Source organism: Microtus pennsylvanicus, chromosome 8 (genome assembly GCF_037038515.1).
Source record: "Microtus pennsylvanicus isolate mMicPen1 chromosome 8, mMicPen1.hap1, whole genome shotgun sequence".
NCBI classification, from domain to species: Eukaryota; Metazoa; Chordata; class Mammalia; order Rodentia; family Cricetidae; genus Microtus; species Microtus pennsylvanicus.
Window position 1 is genome coordinate 33,509,728 of NC_134586.1, and position 26,042 is coordinate 33,535,769.

The window sequence follows — 26,042 nt, forward strand, 5'->3', positions numbered from 1 at the left end:
CTCAAGCTGTGTATTAAATGCTCAAAATATTGTTTTTTCATCCACATGGTAAAGTTCACATTTACTTAAAAATTATTGAAACAATGCTTAAAGTTTATGACCCATGAGAAAAGGAAAAAAACAAAAAACAAAACAGCAAGGCAGGAGCATGTTTGAAAACCAAAGGAAACCTTGCTCATTCCAGCAGTAAAACAGGAAGAATGTAAGACAGAAGGTTCTAAAAGTGGAGTTTGGAGGCCACAAACACAGTTTACCACACAGCAGAGCTTCCTGAGTAATTAAGAGCTACCCTAGGGGCTTCAAAAGAGCCACCAATGGCTGCATTCATAAAGATAGCAGTTGACAGTAACAGAATCAACACACTCAAGAACTGTCTGGGGTGATCAGAATGGGTGCATGGCAATGGCTCTCGACCAGACTAGGTAACCACATTCTCTACTCTTCAACTCCTGGAGAAAGCTGGCAAAGCAAATGTCCCATGTGCTCAAGGCTGGCCACCACCTGATACTAAGTAGATGTCCAAAACAGTCCCCAAACTCCAGCTCACAGCTCATGAGCCTTGATCCCCACACCCTACCACTGTAATTCCAGTTGAGACACTAAGAATATTACACCTAATGCAAATCTTTAGACCGTGTCTCAAAGTCCAGTGACATTAGATGAGAGCCGTAACTAAAGCAAGAGCCGTAACTAAAACAAATTCCTTGTGCAGTCCAGAGAGCACTTAGGATAAATAGGGAGGAGATCGGTGTTGCCCAGCCAAGGCAACACTGCCGCAGCAGGAACTGTAGACCTCTCCTCAAGAGAAGCCTTTGCCGCCCAGAACCCAAGGCATGAGACAACCAGGGATGAGCACACTTGGCAGGCACTGTGAAATCTAAGCACATCCCTGCCAAGGAGCTGTGATGCTTCTCACCACTGCCATCTGGAAACTCCTTACAAATCAATGTTCAACCCCAATCCAGTCCTTCTTCACAGAATACTGAAGTCCCCAAGCAGCCAGGCATGGTGGCTCACGCCTTTCATCCCAGCACTCAGGAGGCAGAGGCAGGCAGATCTCTGGGAGTTTAAAGCCAGGATGGTCTACAAAGCGAGTTCCAGGACAGTAAGGACTGCACAGAGAAACCCTGTTTCAAAAAACCAAAACACAACCAAACAACAATAAGAAAGCCCCCAAGCTATGACGTGCTTAGAAGTCCCAGGATCCTGTTCAAAGCACAGCACACAAAGCCAGGTGGCTGTGGGGCCCTTGGCAAACCTGGAAACAAGACACACAGGTATCCACTGTGCTACTCAGTTTCTGCCAACTTGACACAAGCTATTAAACATCTGGGAAAAAGGGCCTCACTGAGAAAATGCCTCCATCAGATTTCTTGTTAAGCAAGTTTATGGGGCATTTTTTTGGTTAATGATTAATGTGGGAAGGCTCATCCCACTTTAAGAAGTGCCACCCCTAGGCTGGTGGTCCTGTGTTAGAAGCAGGCTGAACAAGCAAGAACAAGCAAGCTAGTAAGCAGTATTCTTACCTGAGTTCCTGTCCTGGCTCTCAGCGGTAGACCGTACCCTGTAAGCTAAAATAAGCACCTCCCCGCCTCCCTTTGCTTTGGTCAAAGCTTTATATCCTAGCAATAGCAAAACTAATGCGTTCAGCTTCTCTCATTTTCCCTCCCCTGTCTTTGCAACACTCACTAGTATCAATTAGGTCTACCCCTAAGATATGCAACAGCACCAACACCCTGCACCCTTTCTGCCAACAGCACCTAGTGCAGGACAACTGTCTATATTCTGACAATTATGTTTTAAATAAACGCTGACTGGCCAGTAGCCAGACAGGAAGAAGAGGCAGGTCAAGAAGAACAGGAGAATTCTGGGAAGAAGGAATCTCTGTCTGCAGTCCTGTCCAGCCACAGAAGAAACAAGATGTGAAAAAGATACTGAAAAAGGTACTGAGCCATGTGGCTAACAGAGATAAGAATAATGGGCTAATGTAAGTTTTAAGAGTTAATAAGAAGCCTGAGCTAATGAGCCAATCAGTTTATGACTAATATAGACTCTCTGTGTGATTTCTTTGGGACTTAACAACTATGGGAACCGGGCAGGACAGAAACCTCAGACTACAACAGGCAAATGATTTTTGTCACAAGTAACCACTGTAACATACTGGAGAGCAGAAATAAAGGAAAGGAGACTTAGCAAATGGAGAAAAAGAACTTGAATGGAACAATTTTTCACAAGATGCTTCTCTTACTAAAAGTGACTACTTACTTCTCTTTCTCCTGCCTGCGCCCTGTAGTCATTCCTTCAAAAAGCAGATGCTGAGCACACTCTGGCCAAACACTACCTACCAGGCGGATCAGTGTGGACATGGAATGAATATGAATACCAGCTGTACAATCCACATCAAGACCCTGCACTTTCCTGCTCCTCCCTGCCAAGGTCATTGCAAAACTTAACCCAGCATCTGGCACAGGGTACCTGAAGAACAAATACACAATTACCCTGATAGCTACCATTCCATGATCCTACTGTGAACATTCAAACAGATGAGTTTAATTTCTGTTCATTTTCACAGCAAGTCTACTTATGAAAGAACTCAGCTAAATAAAGTATCTCTCCCAAAGTCACACAACAAATACCTAAAGAGACCCATAGCCAGAGTCTCAGACTTGAGGAATGTTGCTTTTTCATCTTAACTCTTCTCCACTGGCCCAACTGCCAGGGAGATTCAGGGTTTCATAAGAGTTTTCCGTGGTGGGGTAAACCCAGGGCCTGTGTATGCTAAACAATCACTCTACTGGGGAGGTATGCCCCCTCCTTTTGTTTTTCATTTTCCTTGACAGCTCATCAAGAGATCCTGGCTAGGAAAGGACAACTTCAATCAACAACTGGCAGAAATAAAATGTATTCAAGCACATGGTTAGGGTACACAGTACAAGAAAACCATCTTTCTAAACATGTTCCCACATCCATTTTCTTCTTTTTCTCTGTTCATGGTGGTTCTTTGCTAAGTCATTCATGGCTGATGGCTTCGAACTGTCAACCCTCTTGTCTCTGCCTTCCAAATGCTGGGACTGCAAGCACGTACCACAGTGTCCAGGTCCCTAGCTTAGTTTTTTTCTTTTTTGGGGGGACAGGTTTCAAGACAGAGTTTCTCTGTTTAGTCCTGGCTGTCCTGGAACTCATTCTGTAGACCAGGCTGGCCTTGAACTCAGAGATTCACCTGCCTCTGCCTCCTGAGTGCTGGGATTAAAGGTGTGCACCACCACCACTATTGGGTTAGGTCAGTTTTCTTTAGCCCACTCCATCTATTACTTAACGATTCCACTAACTTAAGAATCCCTGAAGTAGGTAGCCTGTATCTCTAGAAGAAACATGGTAATTTCAAGAGGAAAAAAAAATTCTCCTTTAAGAGAAAACTGCTTTATAATTAACATAACAGCACATGTTATCTACCTCACTTACCATATACTTAAAGCTACATGCTCAAAAAGTCTAACAAGCACCAAGGGAGAGGGCAAACACACACACAACAGCCTCCCTCCTTCAATCTGAACACTCAAACACCAGAGATAAACAGCCAAAGACTAATTATCATCCCTGGCAGTTTGTCCTGATACATGCCAGCAGCCGGTTGCCCTTACAAAACAAAATCAAAGTGCTGAGATTAAATGGTTAAGTATCAAGCCCCTAAAAACAAATGAAAAATGCAGAAGAGCTGTAGAAGAAAGGAACAACAACCAGGACCAGAGAGGAAGACAAAGCCAGGAAACCTGATACAAATTTGTGATCTATAATCCATGACAATCACCTGACTTTGTGTGCAGAAACGGGGGGAAGGGAACCTGCCTATTTCGTGTGTGTGTGTGTGTGTGTGTGTATCTCGCCTTCATTTCCAGCTTAAGTTCAAGGACAGCTCAGCACAGGCTAAGGTGCAGTTCTATGGTAGAGAACTTGTTTATTAGCACACGCAAGGAAAGGTCTAGGTCAATCCCAACACCATGAACCCAGGAAAGCCCCACAAAAAAATACCTTAATAGGGGCTGAAGATATAATTCAGTGTGGTTAAGTACACTGGCTGCACTTTCAGAGGATCTGGCTCAATTTCCAGCACCAACATGGTAGCTGAGTCCCAGGAAATTCAACGCCCTCTTCTGGCCTTTACAGGCACCAGAGACACATATAGTACACAGGAATACATGCAGGCAAAACATCCATACAGTTAAAATAAAAATTTTAAATACCATAAAATGACTGACTATAGATTGTCAAACAGTTCTCCCCAATTTTCCTGGAAACAAAGTTCAGAGCCCAAAACCCACACTACAACTGACTCATCAACACCCCCATGTATAACACTGCTTTTCTGCTGAACTATATACTCCCCCTAAAGGCTAAACAGCTATAGTATACCTAAGTCTGCAAGAAAGTCACAAGGACATCTCATTCTAAAGCAGCAGGCTTTTCAGAAGGACCATGTTCTCATAGTCATCTTAATCTTACAGTAAGATGACAACATCTCCAGACATTCCCAAGTACGTTCATTTGTCAATTTGACACAAGCTAAGTTACCTGCAAGAGGGAACCTCAACAGAGAAAATGTTCCCAGGAGATTGGCATGTAGGCAAGCCAATACTTCATTAAATCGTGATTGATATGGGAGTGTCCAGCACGTAGAGGGTGGTGCCACACCTGAGCAAGTGGTCCCAAGTTGTACAAGGAGACAAACTAAGAAAGCTATGGTAAGGCACTTAGCAGTGTTTCTCCAAGGCCTCTGCTTCGGCTCCCTCCTGAGTTCCTGCTCTGCCCCTCCCCCACATGATGGATTGTAATCTGCCAAGTGAAATAAACCCTTTCCTCCCTAGGTTGTATTTATTCAGTGTTTCATCACAGCAATAGAAAGCAGCACATAGAACATCACATTACCACGCTGACGGGACTAGCCTGCAGCATCACTTAGTCAACCTATAAACACAAGGTGAGCATGGGTTGGGGAAGTGGATTAAGGACCTGTCCCTTTACTTTTAGAGAGAAGACCAAAGTCAGGGAGAAATGAGGAATCTGGGCAAGGCAGTCTCCTCTAATTTGGTGTAGTGATCAACAGTAGTGCCCTAAGATACCAAGAGCCTGCAGCAGAGGAAATGGGCTACGGTACATCTTAAGCAAAGTTGTGTGGCAGACTGAGCAGATCCCAAGGCTTCCAAGCGGGGGCCAAGTCCCCTGCTCTTCCCAGTGACACATGTGAAGTACAGGGAAACGTAGCTGACCCAAGGGAGGGGAACAGAAAGGAAAGCTATTTCCCAGACCTGACACTGAGTCCCAGGGTTAGGAGGAAAATCCAGACACAATAATCAGCTCACCTATTTTATCTCACAAGGTTCAAGAACACTTTTCAAAGACAAGGCCATGCAGAAGAACCCACTGTTGAGTGCTGGACTATACAACCTAATCCTTCCGGATCAAGAACAGGGTTCTCCCCACAGTAAAGCCTGGGTTCGATCCCACCTTTACATGGAACCACAGAGACCAGAACACAGCCACCAATTTCGATCACACACTGCTCAAAAAAATGAAGGCTCCTAAAATACGAAAAGGACACAGAAAGTAGCCAAGAGAGAACCTCACCTAGAATCTAAGCTGCTTGCTCAATGCTAGTAATCCAACATGACCAAAGCTCCCTATGAGCTTTGAGGAATGGCAGATGGGTGGGGGACATAAGGAGACTGAGAAGTGTGACAGGAGGAAAATAGTCTTGGTCTAGTGTTTTATGAAAAAAGATACAAAAAAAGGGGCCCAGATGCTCAGCTACCTGCTGAAGGAAGACCTCTTACATCCTCTGGGGTTCATCTATCCCAGGAAGACTTCTTTCTTTAGTCCTCATAAGGCGCATCACCACACAGCAGTGGGATCATAAAGACCAGCACCTTGGAGACACAGAACCAGTGGCAACCATGGAAGAGTCATGGAAGGTTGCACCTGAATCAAGGCTGGAGAGAATGCCCAGAAGACCTCCCTGAGGAAGTTCCTTTCACGACAGAGAAGCAGGGACCAGATTACACACCCACATGTGCTAAGACAAAAAGTGACTTTATTCAGATTGCTGGGAAACCCAGGTTATTGGGCAGATATCCAGACTGGCCAACTCACTGGACTCTTGTGCCACAAATGTTTTTGCTCACTGATAACCCTGGGGTCATGTGGCCAGCAGGCAAAACTACCCCTTTCCCCAAATCCATTTCACAGTACCCACCCACCAACCATCAGGTGAAGCCTTGTGATGAGGTTCCAAAAGTAATATTCCATCCTGATTTGCTGAGTTTTGACAGGCTCTCCAACACATCCTTCACCTCGGACACAGGCAGATGGAGCGCCCATCCTAAACTATCAGGCCACTGGTCATCCTAGAGGGTTTGAAAAAGAAAAGAAGGTTCCAAGTTCAAGCTCAACAAACAAGGCTTAATACTATCCCTAAACTTACATCCTTTTAAAAAAATTATTATTATTATGAATCTGCATGACTGGGGGGGCATGCATGCTACAGCAGGCATCAAGGTTAGAAGACAACTCCATGGAAACGGTTCCCTTTCCACCTTTATGCACATTCTAGGGATCAAACTCAGTTCACCAGGCTTGCACAGTATCTTTACCCACTGAGCCATCTTACTGGACTTTGATTTGTTTTTCTGCTAGGTGTATCCAACTATAACATTGTAATGTAACATAGTCATCTAGAAGTTCACATCTGTAAGAAGCAGGCAATCTAGTTACAAAATACATAAATCTCAAAGTTTAAGTAAGTTTATGGACTTTCATTCAACTGTATTCATTTGGGCTGGCTCAACAGTTAAGAGCACTGACTGCCCTTCCAGAGGACCCAGGTTCAATTCCCAATGCTCACATGACAACCCACAACTGTCTCTAACTCCAGTTCCAGGGGATCTGGCATTCTCACACAGATATACATGCAGGCAAAACACCAAAGGCACATAAAAACAAATCTTAAAAAAACAAAACTGTATTCATTCATAACTTTTCTTGGCTGCAGGTTACAGGCTGGACATACCAGTTAGTGGTTTACACCAGAGCAGCCAAAAAAAAAAAAAAAAAGTCAAAGACTCCCATGGCTGACTGCTAAGAAACATGTGTCTCTTATTCTTATGACCTTTGCCAGAAGATGCCTGCTCACGCTCCCTGCTCAAAGACTGTAGAGGCGACTGGTGTTCTCTCGGAGAACCATCAGAGTACGGGAAAGTGACTCCTCTTTGACCCTGGCAATCTCTCGAACTGTGTGCAAGGCCAGGCCTGGATGGGCGTATTGGCAAAGACTTCTCGGCACCTGGAAGACAGCAAGCATTCACATCATTGCTGTGCCTTCTGAACATCTGTCACATAGTGTCCCCCATTCCATCCCCAGCAAGGACCTCTTTGGGGCTGCCCTGTAGAGACCCCTTTACCTGCAGGTGCAGGGAGAGTCCTAGTCATGGGGGGCTCTGGGTGAGCGGGGTCCCACGCTTCCATGGACTACCCTCTACAGGGTAGGGCTTTGCACTGCCTGGAAGAGAGTGGTTACCCTTCAGCTTCTCAGCCCCCAGGACTTTTGGTTCTACAGAGTAACAACAGGGAGATACCTATACCACACAGGGTGCAACCAGGAGGTCACTGGGACGTGGGCCCAGCCAGCCTCCCAACTCTCGCCTCAGTGCCTCAAGTCGGTCTGAAGACAGTCCTACCTGGCGAGGGAGGAAGTAGGGTGCGTCTGTTTCCACAATGATCCTCTCCAATGGGATCTGTCTAAGGGCATCCCGGGCCTCCCAGGCGGAGGAGTAGGTCAGTACTGCTGTGAAGCCCACCGACATGTTAGGGAAGTACTTCAACAAAGGCTCAATGACTGAGTAGCTGCCAGTGAAGCAGTGCCTGTGGGAGAGTATGGTTCAGGGCTTGCTCCCAGGCCTCAGCAGCATCCCTAGCTGCCTCCAGGCCTGCAGAAGCCATTAGTGGATCCTAGAAAAGTAAAGCTTGCACCCAAGCAGATGTCAGAGCAAGCTGAGAAAGGAACCAGTACAAACAAAGCAGGACCACGCAGGCATGAGGTTCGGATACTGAGCAGCACCAGTCCCATCTCCACCCACAATCTGGGCAGCCACCTGACACTAGAGTCATAGCACAGCCTGGAGAGTATGGGAGAGGAGACAGAAGAAATAAAGACCAGACCCACCGAGGTTACAACTTCAGCATGGAAAAATCATGCCTGTGCTGTCAGATGGACTAAAAGAAAATGGCCAAATGAAAATCTTGGGAAGCTGGGTGGTGAGGGTGCACTCCTTTAATCCCAGCACTCGGGAGGCAGAGGTAGGTGGATCTCTGTGAGTTCGAGGCCAGCCTGGTCTACAAGAGCTAGTTCTGGGACAGGCTCCAATGCTACAGAGAAACCCTGTCTCGAAAAACCAAATCAAAACAAAACAAAAAACAACAACAACAAAAAAAAAATCATGGGGAATGAGTCACAGGTGAAAAAAAGTTGGTTTTATGTTTTGTTTTGTTTTTTTCCGATTTCTTGAGACAGGGGTTTCTCTACATAGCCCTGGCTGTCCTGGAACTCACTTTGTAGACCAGGTTGGCCTTGAACTCACAGAGATTCATCTGCCTCTGCTTTTCTAAAATTAAGCTAAAATTAAGAATTTTCTTCCTAAGTGTAACATCAGTTCATGTTCTTGGACAACAAATACTGTCAACTCATCTGGAACTCTGAGCTTCCTGCCATAACTCCCCATCAAAGTGTCTTAGATTTGGTCCAGCTGTCTCTTTAAACAGCCATTTTAAAAGCCCTGAAAATCCAACCATTTCCCACTGCACCTCAGCCACTACCTTAGCACCTAGGGCTGAAAGCCTACTCCCTCCTACCATCTGGCAAAACTTAGATTCGCTTCCAGGCTCCCTGAATTCTATTCATCCCTTAAGCCCAGCAAAGCAGCTCACGCAGGTGTCAACTCCGGACCATCTTTAGTTGGACTAAAGGCCCCTACCTGGGTTCCCCTATATCCACCTCTGTCCTGCACTCTACATACTGACGCCACAGTGGCCTTTGCTGAGCATGGCTCCTCCATGGCATACCCCAGAGGGGAGCCATGCCTGTTATAAGCAATGTAGGAATGCAAGGGAGTTTCCTAGACTAAGACTCTGGTTGCCACTGAGGTAAAACACAACCCGAACCTTTAATGCTACCTTGGATAAATGGAGTTTTCAGTCAAGTATAGTGGTGGATACCTATAATCCCAACAGAGGAGGGACAGAGGCAGGAGGATTAGGAATTCAAGGTAATCCTCTGCTATATATCTAAAGTCTGACCTGGGCTAAAGTGAGACCCAATCACAAAACAAACAAAAAAAGAGTTTTAAGTTCAAGTAAGAGAAAAAAAATATATGAAGTACCTTTTTAGAAACCTTGAAAGGGTCTCTGTATGCTGAGCTACTGTACCCTAAAGCAGCTTCTCCCACATCTAAGACCAAGAAGCCCTTCTAACCCATTTGTGATTAAAGGGTACTAATTTAAACTGTTAAAAAGTCATGGCTGTATAAGCACAGACTGGTCAAGTACCAGAAGTTTCATGTGATTCTACTTAATGTTTAACTAATTTTAAAAGAACTTAAAAACACCCAGGAAGTCAGGTGTGGTGGCACACCTAGATGTTGAAGCAAGGGATATCCATGAGTTCCAGGCTAACCCTAGGCTTTCAAGACTCTGTTCTCCAAACTCCCACATTTTTCTTAAATGTAATATGGGAGAAGAGGTAGAAGTGATATAAATAAAGTATTCATGTATAAAAATCTGAAAAACAAAATTTAAACTACTTTTAAATGCAACAGGGTCCAGATCACAAAAGGCCTCAAAAACCACCCAAATAGCATGATTGCTTTCCTTGAGTTTCATCTTGGTTAGTGCAGGAGTGCCCATGTGCCCACTGACGCTACAGCTCCTAACCTATGGATCTTGTAGTCAGAGGGCACAAATTTTTTCATGATGTCCAAAAGATCCTCATCAGCTTCACGGCAGTGGATGACCAAGGGCTTCTTCATTGACACAGCCAACTTCAACTGCCTCTCAAATACCTGAGAGAAAGCAAAGTGGTAGCAGCTGATTAGTGGCCCTTCTACTGTCTCTAATTCTTTGTTTCTAAACTACACAATAGAATTGTAAACAAAGTTACCACCTACTGGTACTTGCAATCCTCACTGGTTCCCTGGGAGGCACTATGACCAGCCCAGAAGGCAGTAACCCAGAAAAGAAACCCCCACAGTTCACTTTCCTAAGCAGCTGGCAATGAACATCCAACAGGCAAGCAGAGGCCAAGATTTAGACTGTATAATTCCAATTTGCTTCAGCTCAATACCGTACCTCTACTTTCAAGAGGTAACCAACCTAGTTCTAGACCTTTCCCTATGTAAGAGTTGTACACACACACCTCCACCTCTTAGGGGTCACAATTCCTGAATGTCCTTCTAAGTGAATAGCTATGGATACACTTCATTCTGTAGAACTGGTAAAATCCACAGTTAACAATATAAGCAAACAAAGTAGAGTTAAATCTCTCCTCTACCATGGCTAGGTTTAGAATAGCACCAGAACTATAAGTTACCTCACCTGACACATAACACTTCCATAAGCAGTTTTTTAGCTGTGCAAAACAGCTCATGTTTGCATCTTCAGCATCAGTAACAATATTCATTTAGAAATAACATTTTTTTCCTAAGTAAAAAAGTTAACTACTTAACTTCCAAGGATTAGGCCCAAGATATTTCCTGAATACACTGCACAGATCAATCACTAAGAGGATCATATTTTGAATGACTGCACATGCTAATATTAAATCTGATGTAGCTTTTAACTTTTTTAAAAATTATTACACCTTTATTATTTATTTGGGGTGAAGGGAGGTCAGAAGACAACTCTCAGGAGTTGATTCTCTCCTTCCACCAAGTGGGATCAGAAGATAAAACTCAGGTCATCAGGCTTTATTTAAAGACATGCGTCTCTACCCACTGAGCCATCTCACTGGCTCAGGATAATGACCAGACACAAATAAATGATTTTAATATAGGTGCTGGAATCTGAACTCAGGCCCTTATGCTTGCACGGAGAATCTTCTTACCCACTCAGCTATCTCCTGACCCTTCTATTTTCTTTTCTTAAAATTGTTGCAGGGGCTGGAGAGATGGCTCAGAGGTTAAGAACACTGACTGTTCTTTCAGAGATCCCAGCAACCACACTGTGGCTCACAACCATCTATAATGAGATCTGGTGCCTTCTTCTGGCCTGTAAACATATATACAGACAGATACTATGTACATAATAAATTTTCAAAAAAAATTTTTTTTAAAAAAATTGTTGCAAGGCACAATTTTACAATTGTTGCAGCACATCTGCCCCAGGCCCTAAATTCTATCTCATGCACAAGGAGAATGGGACCGCCTACCTACACGCAACACGTATTTTCTTCTTGAATCTTTGACAGGTAATTTTAAGACAAGCCACCAGCTGTCCCTTGCAACTTACCAAGAGGCCTAACATTAAATATACAATAGCTTGACACACACATCCAAATTATAAAAACAAAACCAGTTAAGAGAAAAAAAAATTCCTTAGCATGCAGGGCTGAACAGAACAACAACAAAAGATGTACACCTGTGTTATTTACCCAAGCATTCTCCCCTGACTACCTATGCTCTGGTCCTCGGTTGACACGTCATTCCAGGAATTGTGAACTTAACCCAGCTCTCCTGGGGAGAGCCAAGGCTTTCTTATCTTACATCCTCATTAACTCAATAATTAATTCCAGAGCCAGGCGGTGGTGGCGCACGCCTCGGGAGGCAGAGGCAGGCGGATCTCTGTGAGTTGGAGGCCAGCCTGGTCTACAAGAGCTAGTTCCAGGACAGGAACCAAAAAGCTACAGAGAAACCCTGTCTCGAAAAATCAAAAAAAAAAAAAAATTTAATTCCAGGCAAACACAAATAAAAGCACAGATACCCAGGGTTCAACGAGGTCGGTGGGGAGAGAGACTCCATTCTTCTTGGCTTTTCATTCAAAAGATTAGTCCTCTTTTTTTGTTTTTGTTGTTTGTTTTGTTTTGCTTCGTTTTTGTTTGTTTTTCGAGTCAGGGTTTCTCTATGTAATAGTCCTAGCTGTCCTGGAACTAGCTCTTGTAGACCAGGCTGGCCTCAAACTCACAGGTTCACCTGCCTCTGCCTCCAGAGTGCTGGGATTAAAGGAGCACACCACCACTGCCCAGCCGATTACGATCCTCTTAATGACTGATCTGTGCAATGTGCTCAGGAAATACCGAGGGCCTAATCTCGGAAGTAGTTAAATCTGTGACCACACAGACAAAAACAAGGCAAGATTTTTTTTTAATATTTATTTATTTATTATGTATACAATATTCTGTCTGTGTGTATGTCTGCAGGCCAGAAGAGGGCACCAGACCTCATTACAGATGGTTGTGAGCCACCATGTGGTTGCCGGGAATTGAACTCAGGACCTTTGGAAGAGCAGGCAATGCTCTTAACCTCTGAGCCATCTCTCCAGCCCCCAAGGCAAGATTTAATGAGAACTACTCAACTCATCCCCCTCCACAAACACTTTCTCAATCCTTCAGAAGCATAAAAGTAACAAGTAACAAAACCTAGTTTCATTCCCCCTCCCTAGGACTCCCCTCCTCTTGTGTGTACTGTGAATCAAACCCAGAACCCAAGCATGGCCCGTGCTAAATGCTCAAGTACTTGAACTCTGTCAGGTATGAGCCTCCCCGTACAGCCAGACACAATCCTTCCCTGGGTTCTTCTTCCTCAAAGTAAGACTTTCAGCCAGGGCAAACAGGTTGCTTGCTGGTCACTATTCACTTTACCAGGTGTCTAATTCAAGATTTATGAAAAAAAAAAACACAGCAGCCACTTCCCCTCTCCAGCTTAGCACCCTCTGTCTAGACAGAAACCTCTAAGGTGGAAAGTGCTTCACATGCAGGTGTGTGTTCTGTCCTTCTCAGTCAGCAATCTACGTCCTGACTCTCATCTCAAAGCAGGTGACAGCTAGAAGAACATTAGCCAAGTTTAGCTTGAGCACAGTGACTCTGGGTCTGTAGCTGTGATAGGAGCCCCTCATAATCTAACAAAGTCCTTTTAGCACGTAAACATCAGCTGTACAACTGTGTGACACCGCAAGGAGGAACTCCCTTAACTGCTCCTCTTCCCCTGGCACACCTAACTTGTGCCACAGGGACTGTCTTGCTTTAGTTTTGTCAATTTGACACAAATTAGAGTCATTCGGAAGGAGTAAACTTTGAGAAAATGCCACCGTCATACTGGCCTGTGGGCTACTTCCTTGACTGATGGTTGACTTGAGGAGGCCCAGATCACTGTGGGTAACACTACCCCTAGGCTGGCAGTCCTAGGGTGTGTAAGAAAGGAGGATGAGCAGCCAGTCTGCAGCATTCTTCCGTGGCCTCTACTCTTGGCTTCTTTTTGGCTACTGTGTAATCACATCAGTAGAAACCCTCAGTAAGACAGGGACCAAGTGGAAAGCATTATGTCTCACTACTCTAAGACTCTATTTCCTCCATGTGTATATATGTATATACACATGTATATATATATATATACACACACACACATATATCTCACATGGCTAACACGTTACTACCTCAAGCCAGAGGAAATCCAACAAGCCAAATTCTGCAGTCAGGACCCCAATACATTAGCCCCAAGGCCTGTAGCCTGTAGGTCACACAGCCTAAGACCTCACAGGCTTCCTAGCTGCTTTAGGAGCTCAGCACACATGCTCCACCACAAATACCACCTGGAAACCAGGAAAAGATGAGTGGGAGGGCCACTGACTCCTGTTCTCCATCAGAGATGTTCACTGAAAGGCTATAAAGGCTCTTGCCCTGCCTAAATGCCAAGTTAAAATATACTGAAGAAAAAAAAAAACTTTTGATAATTAAGTCATTATTTCAGAATGAGTGAGAAATACCTTCTTTGTATATTTTTGTACCTTTAAAAATATTCTGTAACAGGCATACTTCATCTTATAAAACCGAAACAAGCCAGTATGGCTTAAATAATCTCAATACTGGAGAGATAAACACAAAATCAAGAGCAAAGGGTCATCCTCAGCTAGCAAGCTAGTTCAAGGCCAGCCTGGGCTATATTAGACCTCATCTCAAACAAAAATAAATAAAAAGTGGGCTGCTTTCAAATAGGAAGCAAATGTCTTACCATTGACATTAGCCGTAAGAAGTTTCTAAAGTGCTACAAGGTGATGGCACACAACTTACTCCCAGCACTTGGGAAGCAGAGGCAAGTGGATTTCTTAGTCCAAGGCCAGCCTGTTCTATAGAGCGAGTTCCAGGACAGCCAGGGCTACACAGAGAAACCCTGATTGGAAAAAGCAAATGGAAGTAGTAATAGTATTCGTAGTAGTTTCAAAAACACGCAGCTGGATAGATGGCGCAGCAGTTAGGTGTGTGTCCTATTCTTCCTGAAGGCCTGAGCTCATTGCCCAGACACCATGTCAAGCAGCTCACTAGAGACTTTAACACCCTCTCCGGGCTCTCACAGGCACTGCGCTCATGTACATAGACCCACATATGGATATGTACATATCACTAAAATTTAAATGGATATTTAAAAACAGCTGTTTCAATGAAGGCTACAAAGACAGACCTGTGAATAAAGGAACTTGCCACCAAACCTGACAGCTGAGTTCAATCCCCAGGACCTTCACAGGGAAGGAGAAAACCAACTCCTCTGACCTCTACTAATGAATACAATGTACATGCACAAGAACACACACATATGAAGATAAATGTAATTTTAAAAAGTCTCAAAATGCCTCATCTCCATTTTTATAAAAGTGCTAAAGTCAGATGTAGCCATACGTGGTGGCACATGCCTTTCTTCATCCTAGCACTCCAAAAGCAGAGGCAGGTCGATCTCTGTTGAGTTCAAGGCCAGCCTGATCTATAAAAATGAGTTACAAACAAGGCAGTGGTGGCACATGTCTTGGGAATCAGAAGCAGGAGGATCTCTGTGAGTTTGAGGTCAGCCTGATCTACAAGACTTAGTTCCAGGACAAGCACCAAAGCTACACAGAGAAACTCTGTCTCAAAAATCCAATATATATGAGTTACAGGACAGCCATGGCTACACAGAGAAACCCTGTCTCCAAAAAAAATAACAAAAAAAGTCAGATGTGGTAGCACATGCCTTTAATCACTATCACTCGGCAAGTGGAGGCAAGAGATCAAGAGTTCCAGTAGCGGCTGGTAAACTGGGCCTGGTGGCAAGGTTTATAATCCAGTACTGGAGAGGCTAGAGCGTTTGACATAGTGGCAAAATCTCACGTTTAAAAAGAAAAGCCAGGCCAAGCAGTGGTGACGCACACCTTTAATCCTAGCACTTGGGAACAGGCAAGCAGATCTCTGAGTTATGGATCAGCCTGATCCACAGAGCAAAGACAGCCAGAGCTATACAAAGAAACTTTGTCGGGGGGGGGGAGGGGGAGTGTTTGAAAACCAGTTGAAGAATGGCATTCAAGGAGTTCTAAATGCAGAACGGCCCTTACTGGGAGGTTCAACCACTCACTAAAGGAAATGTCTGAGGGAAAGAAGGCTAGAGAGGCAGTACCTGGTGCTGCTCAGGAACTGGTGTGGTGCACTTGTGAGAGTAGTCCAGGCCCATCTCTCCAAATGCCACAGCCTTGGGGTGCCGTAAGGCATGCAAAAGCTTTCTTTCTTGATTCTCATTATAGTAGCGTGCAAAATGAGGGTGACAGCCAAAGGCCCCCCAAACCAGATCTTCTTTCAGGAGTTCCTCCCATAGGCCATCAGTCAGTGTCCTTGGATCACAGAAGTCAGAGATGCAGCCTTGAAACTCCTTAGGGAAGGAGCTGCTATAAATCTTTCTGAACTTGGAAAAGGTCCCCTTGAAAGACAACTTGGAGTAAAGCATGTCCAGGTGACAGTGGGTATCAATGAAGCCCTCTTCCAGGCTCATCTCCCTGTGGCTCCTTGGCACGGAGCTGGATGTATGTTCTCTGGTGTGGCGAGGTGGTGTCTCCTCTCGGAATGTCCTTTTCCCCTTCACCTCCTCCTTCTCCCGCTCTGTGCTTCTGGAGAACTGAAATGAATGGGAATTCTGGGACCTGCCTTCCTGGGCAAGGTCCAGGTCTTTGGAGATGCTCTGGGTGCTCACTGTGGACTTGGAGGAATGAACACTCAGGTGGTCCTGGCTGCTCTTCCCAGCCTGTACTGAGTCATGGCTGCTGGATCCCACCAATGGATAACCAGGAATTTTATGGCTGCTAGTCCAGTAGCTGGCATAGTCACACCACGGGCTACTATACAGATGAGGAGGGTACATAACATAGTCAGTGGGGAAGGAAGAAGATTCTGGAACTGCTGAGTTTTTCAGCAAGACAGGTTCCTCTTGGGAGAACCTCACAGTGGCCACCTCATCCACATCTGACCAGTCACTCCCTGAAGAGGGATGCTCAATCACCACCTCTCTGTCTGTGTGCTGCAGAGAAGAAAAGCAACAAGTTAGACCATCTATGGGAAACCCCTCTCTCATCCAGTGTTGTGTTTCCAGAATGGTCTCTCCCTTCCAGAATTCACACTGACCTTAATCCCACTCTGAGGTTACACCAGATGTAAACTTAACTATGTGGTTTAGAAGGAAGGCTTTTGCAATGCAATTACACTCAGATAAAAACATCAGTATGGAACCTGATGTTTGAATACTGGGGGCTCAAGGCAGAATTTCTCAGACTCTCTTGAAGCTAAGATGTTCACTGGGTTCCCAGATGCTTCTAAATAGGAGTGAAAAGATTCAACATGTACAGTTTTTGAACCAAGTTCTCAAGTTTTCCACTGGCCAATGTCTGTGTAACAAACTCAATTCTATCAGCATCCCCACTTCAGGCTATAAAATGGATACTATATTTAGCAGATCAGCCCATCAAGAAAGAAGGCACCAAGGTCCCATCCTTATTAAATCAAAATTCTGTTTTGTTTAAGCTACTATCATGCTGGTCTTTTTCAATGCAAACAAACCTACACCCTACCACATTTAATAGAATTTTTACATATTTTTTAAAAGCCAATCAAAGTGTGATGAAAGGAGTGATGGAAGAGAGGCACTGATTTTAACTACTGTCCTCTGTGAACTAGGAGTTACGGTTAGAGGTAAAATTCTTGCCTAGTATGCCTAGGGTCCTGAGTTTGATTCTCAGCATGGTGGTGGGCACAGGTCAGGAGGTGAATGACACCAAGATAGTATCTGTATCACTTAGGATCAAACTAGAAAGACTAAATGCCAGATATACATAATCAAGAGAATTCAAAACCCAGATATCTGGTGTATGCTCATTTACCTTTTGAGTATCTGCATGAGAATCAGAGTTATCAAAAAATTCTAGGGCTGGAGAGGGTTCGTCAATGACTGTCCTGTGGTCACCAAGCAGCTCCTCACTAGTTTTCTTCACAGAGTCTATAATCACTCTTCTGTTAGAGAAGCTACTCCTGTCTTGCACAGGCTCTTCCTTCTCCACCATGACCTTTGTAGGTGACTCTTCCTTCTGACGTACTGTGACTGTAACCTTTCCTGCCGGTCTTTCAACCTTCTTAACCAGTTCTTCCCGGCTCTTGACTGGTCCTTCCACACTCCTGGCCGGTCCTTCATTGCTCCTGGCGGGTCCTTCATTGCTCCTGGCGGGTCCTTCCCCACTCCTGGCCAAAGGTCCTTCTCTGCTCCTGGCTGGTCCTTCCACATTCCTGGTTGGTCCTTCCACATTCCTGGTTGGTCCTTCCCGGCTTTGATATTCTCCCAAGCTTGCCTTCCCCCGAGCAGTGGCAGCCTCTCCCTTCCTCTTGGGCATTGACTTCCCCAGGATGCCCTGGATGGCCTTCAGATAGATCACTGTTGAGCCCTGATCTAGAAGCCTGTCCTTCTTCCTTTTCTGGAACTTGTTGGGTTCCTCCATAGCATCACTCTGACCCTCAGCTTCGGTTGCAAATTCAGAGTTCACAGAGCGACAAGAACTATCTTTAGAATCATCCTGGAATTTAAAAAGAAACTTTCAGAGGTTTATCCTAAGAGAAATTTCATATCTGTAGCATCTGCCAATGACAAGTCGCTAATGGCTCCATCAGCCCAAGGGAAAGAAGATTCGCCCAGACAGTAATTTCTCCCTATTCCTCTGTGGAAAGTTAATATAGTAATACTTTAGTCATTTATTTAAAATTCACTTCTAAAGTACACATGGCATCTTTTTCCTACAGTGGACAGGAAACTTAACACCAGAGTGGCACTACAATGACACACGGGAAGCAATGACACACTTCATGAGAGACAACAGTTCAATGTTTTCCCACTGGAAGCAGCCAAGTCCACTACAAAAATCCAGGAAACCTAACAAGGGAGAGGGCTGGCCCAAGGTACCCAAGTCCCCCAGTTCTAAGTAAATTCTGCCCCTATGGCCTAATCTTTCTTCAAAAATTCCACTAATTCTTTCCCCAAACTGTAACCCTGCTGTTAGGAGGATACCCTCCCAAAGATGACATAAGGATGCACCAAGTCATTCCCCGCCTCCTGAAACATAGGTAATACCTCAGCCCCATTCTCTTCTTTTGTATCCACTCGCAAGAGTCCACAGGAAGCCGGCGGTGATGGTGCACACTTTTAATCCCAGCACTCAGGAGGCAGAGACAGGAGGATCTCTTTGAGTTCAAGGCCAGTCTGGTCTACAAGAGCTAGTTCCAAGACAGGCCTCAAAGTCACAGAGAAACCCTGTCTCGAAAAACCAAGAAGAGTCCACAGGGGATAAGCTAGACTATTCCAATTCCTCTAAGTTGTCCTTTGACTTCCTCACGTGCCATACACACACATACACATAAAACAACTGCAATTTAAAAAAGCTCAGAAAAAGAAAGTCCATGTTGTGTAATCATCACATGCTCTAAGGTTGCATGACACATAGAATGAAGCTAGAGGTCTTCTCCCAGCTAGGAAGTTTTCATACCAAAAGGGGATACTTATGCTGGGGAGAGAATCATCAATGGTCTTAGTATGCTGTAGACCCTGAATGCTGCACACTCTTGATCTGTCAAACAAGACATGCCTACTAGATTAACAGAGGCATTACTATAAAAAGAATAGCTAACTGATTTCTGATTGGAGTTAAAACCAGACCAAATGAAGATAATTCACATCCAGTACTGTAAAACTGGTCAAAAGTCAGTGGCTATGAAAGTCCTAGGTCCTAATGTGGAAGCCACTACTGCTATTTTGCTAAATGATTTTTTTTTTTTGGAGGATGGAGAACAAGTTTACTGAGTCAGAAGATAACTCAACATTCAGAAACACTTGCTGCCAAGTCTTACAACCTGAGTTGAATCCCCACAATCCACAGGGTAGGAGAACCACTACCAAAAGTTGTCTTCTGACCCCCATTCAAATACTGTGGCATGGACACACACACACAAATAAAACTAAAACTAAAAACGGGTTCATTAAGCGCACTGCAAAGGGCAGCAAGCTGGGCAGTAACGAGTATTTTTCAGCTGGGTGGTGGTGCACGTGTTTAATCCAAGCAGAGGCAGAAACAGGCAGTTCTCTGTGAGTTTAAGGCTAGCCTGATCTACAGAGTGAGTTCCAGGACAGCAAGGCTATTACACAAGAAACCCTATCTTGAACCCCCTCCCCAAAGAGCATTTCTCTATAGTTCTGAGACTCTAAGGGGACCGAGGGGTTAGCTTAGTGGAAGAGCACTTGTATGAAGTCCCGTGTTCCATCCCTGACAAAGTAAAGAAAAAAAGAAAAAGAAAAAAAAACCTAATACATATTAAAATAAACTTCCTGGGGCAGGAGAGATGGTCTCATGTTAAAAGGAGGGTGGAGACAAATGAATTCCTAGTTTGTTGGCTAGCTAACCTAGCATGGAACCAGCAAGCTGGATTCTGAGCTGCCAAGCCTGACAACTTGAGTTCTATTGCAGAGGACTCACTTGGTAGGGAGAGAACCAACTTCTAAAAGTTATCCTCTGATCACCACATGAACACCCCCATACACACTAATTAAAATTAACATTTTAATGGCTTTTTAAGATTTACTTAATGTGCATGGTGTTTTGCCTGCATGTCTGTCTGCACACCACTTTCATGGAGGACAGAAGAGGGAATTAGATCCCCTGGAACAGATGTTAGCTGCCATGTAGGTGGTGGGGATTGAACCTTTGTCCTCTGGAAGAGCAGTCAGTGCTCTTAACCATTACTCAGCCATCTCTTCAAAGCCCAATAAACATTATTTTGTTATTTTTAAAAAGGAACAACTCTGAAAAAAGAAAAAGATGCCAGGCACACCTCTCTAATTCCAGTACTCAGTAAGTATAGATAGGAGGATCATGAGTTCAAAGCCAAACTCAGCTAACAGACCCTCTCAAAACAAAAAACAAAAAACAAAAAACAAAAAAAAAACAAAAAACAAAAAAATGGGTGGTAGTGGCGCACGCCTTTAATCCTAGTACTGTGAGTTCAAGGCCAAGGCACCAGCCTGGTCTACAGAGAAAGTTCCAGGACAGGGAGAACTAAGAGAAACTTTGTCTCAAAAAAACAAAACAAAAAAGATGGAAACAAAACAAAACTAAGCCTCAACTTCAGACTTGAGAAACAACAAAAGAACAACGTAAGGTGGACATCAGGACTGTCCACTACCACAAACTGGGGATATATCTCAGTGGCAGAGGACATGACTAGCATACCGGGGTCCTAAACCAATTTCAGCAGGGAATAAGTAAAATAAAACGTTCAAATATCTTCACTCTTGAACATTTTGTGTCCTGATGCTGAGAGCTCTGAGCTGAAAGTGTGGGGCACACAAAGCCAAGTGCATACCTGTGGAAGTCAAAGTAGGCAGAACTGGTGAGGACAGATTAAGCAACAGATTGAGATGGCCCTGGGAAAATGTTTTCATCAATGCTCCTCAGCTGTGCCATTCACAACACCTCAGACTCAAGATAAACAAGGTCACACACATCTGCTAAGCAAGAAGCCTACACTTCCTGAGGTCTTGGGACTATTTCCCCAGCCTTCTCACCACACAGTGACTTAGAAACTGGCCACATGGCCCAAAAAAATGCTTGGCATAATACTCAAAGCACTGACTGTAACTATCAAAGGAGACCCCAGTGGCCTTCTTCAAAGACAGAATCAGACTAGAATTAGACTCAAGCAGATTAGAGGCCATACCCTCAATTAACTGGCAATCAGCAACACAGCCTAAGACTGAAAATTCTTGTCCCTGACACTGGGGTTCTCTCTGTCAGTGATGCTGACCACAATCATCTAACACTGATACAATCCAAGGCCCATGTGGATGGACAAATAGTAACAAAATAAGTTGTATGAGAAAAGGCTCATATTTACCTGACTTGCACTGAGCCATACTCAGTATGGTTCTGCCAAAGACAACTTTTCAATTCACCTTTATTTGTGAACTAAAAAAGTAAAATTCCACTTGCCCCCTAGAGCTCAGGCTATAAGGTTTGCGTTGAGAAAACATGGCATGGCCTGGAGATGAAACTCAACATGTTAGAGCATGTGATTAGAAAACAAATACCTGGGCTTGGGAGAGGGTTAGGCAGTTAAACACAAACTGCTCGTCCAAAGAACCTGGGTTCAATTCCTAGCACCTACAAGGTAGCTCACAACTGTCTGTACTCCAGTTCCAGGGGATCCAAAACCCTCACACATACATACAAACAGGCAAAATACCAATGTACATGAATAACAACAATTAAATTTTAATAAAACAAAAAAATCAAAGAGCTTACTGAGTTAAACAGCCAAGATTCAGCTGCACTTATGAAACCACCAAGAAAGTCAAATGTATCTCCAACACACGGAAGGGCCACAAGAGGATTGGGAGTTCAAAGTCATCCTTGGCTATATATGGAGTTCAACATAGACTAAATGATCCCATGTCAAAAAGAAACCATCAGGAAAGGTTTTAAAACTCCTTTTTCCTTACAGACTGTCTTCACTGCTTTCTCTAGGGGGAGACCATCTCCCTACAAACGAGACTTTCTCTACACACTCCTCTACAGGCACAATGCCAGTCTACTTATTAAGACTACCAGAGCTCCAAAACCTACAATGTAATATCAGTAGAAGAGCAGAGATCTTTGTTTTACAGTTACATAAGAATCCCATAACCGGTAGTGATGGTACATGCCTTTAATTCCAACACTTGGAGGCAAAGGCAGAAGTAGCTGGATTTCTGTGAGTTCAAGGCCAGCCTGGTCTATGAGTTCCAGGACAGACTGTTACACAGAGAAACCCTGTCTCCAAAAGAAAAAATTCCCATGCTCCTAAATCACTGCCTGGCACAAAACAGGCCCTCAGTAAATCTACTCAAAGCCTGAAATGGATCTGCTCTTCGAAGCACTCCTCAGTCTGCTCCAAAAACTTACAAACCCCACTTGTGTGCTTCCACTGAGAACTAGACTTGAGTTAACCTCCAAAGGTAACTACTAGCAAACGAAAAAAACCACCCAAGCCTGGCATAGTGGCATACGCCTTTAAACAGAGCAAGCCAGCTGGTATCTATGGGTTCCAGGACAGCTTGGTCTACATTGAGGGACCCTGTCTCAAAGAATGAAACCTTGTAACAAAACCACCAAAGAGACTGTCAACATGCGGGATTCCACAACTTTGGTGAAAAGCCACACTAAGAGTCCAGTTCCTTAGCTGAGATTCATAACTGTTCTAAGTATGAAGACACTTTTTAAATTTTACTTTTAATTGAGTTTATGTAAGGAGTATGTGCACAAGCAGATGCCCATGGAGGCCAGAGGAATGCAATTCCTGGGAGCTGGAATTAGAGGCGGTTGTGAATCACCTGAAAGGAAAAGGAACTAATTAATAATAACAACAGCCTGGAGGATGAGGAGGGAGGCGTGCATTAGGTGATGTGCGAATCAATAACTTGCATTTCGCTGATGATACAGCGCTACTTGCCTAAAGTCCAAATGAGCTGCAGGACATGGTAAACAGAGTGGTGGAAGTCAGTGAAAACCTTGGTATGAAAGTAAATATCGAGAACACTGAAATACAACACATGGGAAGGCCCACAAGGACTTTAACATTGTAATTAAGAATCAGAGCCTCAAGCAAACAGACAACTTTGTCTATCTGGGAGGAAACCTCAGTTCAAAGGCAGGAACTATTTCAGGCCTCAAGAGGTGGATAGATCCAGATAGTGAGGGCTGCATTCAGGGCACTAGGAAAGGTTTGATCAGCAAGAGACATAATGACAATAACAAAATTACAAGTATATGAGACACTTGTCTTGAGCTGCCCTTTTTTTTTGGTTTTTCGAGACAGGGTTTCTCTGTAGCTTTGGAGCCTGTCCTGGAACTAGCTCTTGTAGACCAGGCTGGTCTCAAACTCACAGAGATCTGCCTGCCTCTGTCTCCTGAGTGCTGGAATTAAAGGCGGGCGCCACCACCACCGGGCTTGAGCTGCCTTCTTTTTTTGTTTGTTTGTTTGTTTGTTTGTTTGTTTTTGGGTTTTTCGAGACAGGGTTTCTCTGTGGTTTTGGAGCCTGTCCTGGAACTAGCTCTTGTAGACCAGGCTGGTCTCGAACTCACAGAGATCCGTCTGCCTCTGCCTCCCGAGTGCTGGGATTAAAGGCATGCGCCACCACCGCCCCCCCCCCCCCCCCCCCGCAGCTGCCTTCTTTACAATTCCAAAACCTGGACAATGAAATGCTCCTCAGAACAGCCGCTGAATATGTCTGAGATGGCGTGTCTCAGGAGGATTCTAGGCGTCACATGAAGAAATAGGCTGCACAACCATGACATTAAGAAACATCTCCATCTACATAAGGAAGTAAACTACAGGATACAGCAATGGCGCTTGAGATACTTAGGCCATGCTATGAGAATGAATGATGGCAGATACCCGAACACAGCACTGCTTGGAGGAGTGCATGGGATAAGATGAAGAGGAAGGCCCAAAACTGCTGGATAGACAGCATAAAGGAAGACCATGGAGCCTTGGGTATGACAATAACACAACCATCCAGGACTGCCCAGGTTAGGAACAACTGGAGAACCACCATAAATGGGCTGCCCATGCATGCATAGATGATGATGATGATGTGAGCCACCTGACCTGGGCTCAGAACCTGGGTCTTCTGCAAGAGCAGTATTTGCCATCTCTCCAGACCCAAGGGCAAATTCTTTATCCTGACCAAAGTCTACACCCTCTCTCCTGAGCAACATTCCACCTTCCACTGTGGTGATTCTCCAGTTCAGCTGTTCGTTTACAACCACCAGAAGCTGGCAGAGTCCTCAAGCCCTCTTTAATGGCTCTCTCTGGGATGGCAGGCCACAAACAAGCACTGTCAAGCTTCCCAGTAGTTCCAAATGCCACCAAATTTGAAAACTCCCTCTACACTGAGCCCCGCCCCCAACTCCCCCCAACCCGCTCCCTGAAACACACACCCAGCCCCCCCCCCAACTGAAAGATCTAATTTTTAAGCTCCTCCCACCAAATCTGTCCCCTCCACCTCTCAAGACACGTGCAAGAGACTTCATCGTCTGCGTCTGCGAGATGTCACCGCCCGCCACGTACCTTAACGTTACACGCTTCCTTCCGGAGAGAAGCCATCTCGTCTAGGGAGGAGTGGGTGGGGTGCAGAGGGGACCCCCTGGACGTAAGGAACCTGCGAGAGCTCGCAATCAGGAAGCCAGGGGAGGTGGCCCCGCCTGCACCTGAGCCCGAGGAGAGAGAGGACGACGAAGAGGAAGAGGAGGTGCGGCGGCGGGCTGAGCTCCGGGACGTGCGGGCCACATCGTTCCCCCGCCGGGCTTTCAGACGCTGGGGACTGCTGGCCCCTCGAGGACGCGACGCACAGCTACGAACGGACCGACTGGAGGGGGCCACATGGCCGGGCTCCCGGGGGCGGCTGCGCTTGCTGGGACACCCTTCCGACGTACTGCCCCAGTGGTACTTGACCTTGCGCCGCTCCGACGCCATGGGCACCTGCCAGGGACAGAGGGGCGAGGATGGTGAGGTTGCTCACCTCCCACCAGCGGGAAGCCGCCGGGGCAGCGGCAGGGTCCGCCCCCACTGACCTTTCCCGTTCCTGTCGTCTGCCCATCCCAGTGCTGCAGGTTTCAGGGACGCCACAGCGCTCCGAGACGCGCCCACGGGCCGAGCGCCGAGCCCCACGACGCGCTGCCGTGGTCTGTGCGCGCTCCTATCTCAACACCGCGCCACTCCCGGGACGCCGGGGAGCTTCCGGCGCGGCGCGGCGGTCAACCTTCGGAAGCCCCTCGCGGAGAGCCCAGAGCGTGCGAAACAGCCGCCCTTCGGGCTTCTGGAGCCCGCAGGCCCCGGACGCCAAGGGCGGGCCGCGGGCGGGGTGGCCGCTCGGCTCCCACCGCCCCGCCCCGCCCCGGGCCTGAGGGAGTCTCTGGCCTCCGGAGCCACGCGCCGGAAGTCACCTCTGCCCGCCCAGCAGACCCGGCCCAGCGCCGCTCCGCGCCCTCACCCAAGGCGTCCGCCCCGCCGCCTACTCCGCAGCCTTGGCGTCAGCCCCGCTGAACCTGCCCGACGGCCGGCGTGCAGCGTACGGCGTGCGGCAGGGGCGGAGCCTGCTGCAGGGACAGCGCCCATTGCTCCAACGGAGAGGGGCGTTACTCTGCTCAAGACGGAGCTCTCCCGTTGGGCAGGCGTCCTGGGGCGTGGCCCTACGCCTCACGAAGCTTCCTGGTTGGTTGGGAGCGACGTGGGGTGCAGCCTTTCACGTGGCCCCGTAGCAACGCCTAGCTACAGCTGGGGGAAGTGAAGTGAATGAGCGCCTTGGCACCGGATTCCTGCGTACCAGGCTTTGTCATCCTTTGCAAAGCAGGAAACTGTGGTTCGGTGAAACCAAGCGACACATCCAGAAAGTGACGGAGTTGGGGTTAGAAGGCACAAGACACACAGACAC

At 45.9% G+C, this 26,042-nt stretch overlaps 1 protein-coding gene across 3 annotated transcripts; it reads right to left on the reverse strand.

Annotated features, from left to right (window-relative positions):
* Window positions 1-6,064: 6,064 nt before the first annotated feature.
* Window positions 6,065-25,455, reverse strand: Tatdn2 (TatD DNase domain containing 2). 3 transcript variants are annotated; one of them, XR_012911597.1, is made up of 9 exons: window positions 25,183-25,346; window positions 24,680-25,090; window positions 17,419-18,102; window positions 15,672-16,562; window positions 9,976-10,103; window positions 7,728-7,911; window positions 7,452-7,549; window positions 7,176-7,333; window positions 6,066-6,398 (listed from the first exon to the last, which is right to left on the reverse strand). XR_012911597.1 is itself a non-coding variant. In XM_075983159.1 (8 exons), the coding sequence occupies exons 2-7, from the start codon at window positions 25,082-25,084 to the stop codon at window positions 7,193-7,195; spliced, it is 2,433 nt and encodes an 810-aa protein (XP_075839274.1). In that variant the 5' UTR covers window positions 25,085-25,090; window positions 25,183-25,455; the 3' UTR covers window positions 6,065-6,398; window positions 7,176-7,192. The 3 variants fall into 3 exon arrangements, 2 of the variants coding, with proteins under 2 accessions (XP_075839274.1, XP_075839273.1); XM_075983159.1 differs by lacking the exon at window positions 7,452-7,549 and having other exon boundaries at window positions 6,065-6,398; window positions 25,183-25,455; XM_075983158.1 differs by lacking the exon at window positions 7,452-7,549 and having other exon boundaries at window positions 6,260-6,398; window positions 7,160-7,333.
* Between the last annotated feature and the right edge of the window lie 587 nt (window positions 25,456-26,042).

Bases quoted from the DNA above. Each gene is read 5' to 3' on its own strand.
- Tatdn2 (XM_075983159.1), bottom strand. From the start codon at position 25,084: ATGGCGTCGGAGCGGCGCAAGGTCAAGTACCACTGGGGCAGTACGTCG. The intron at 10,104-15,671 runs GTACTGCCTCTC...GCTTTCTCTCAG, and splicing joins CAGTTCCTGAGCAGCACCAG to GTATTTGAGAGGCAGTTGAA. The intron at 7,912-9,975 runs GTTAGGAGCTGT...ACTCTCCCACAG, and splicing joins TCTGACTACAAGATCCATAG to GCACTGCTTCACTGGCAGCT.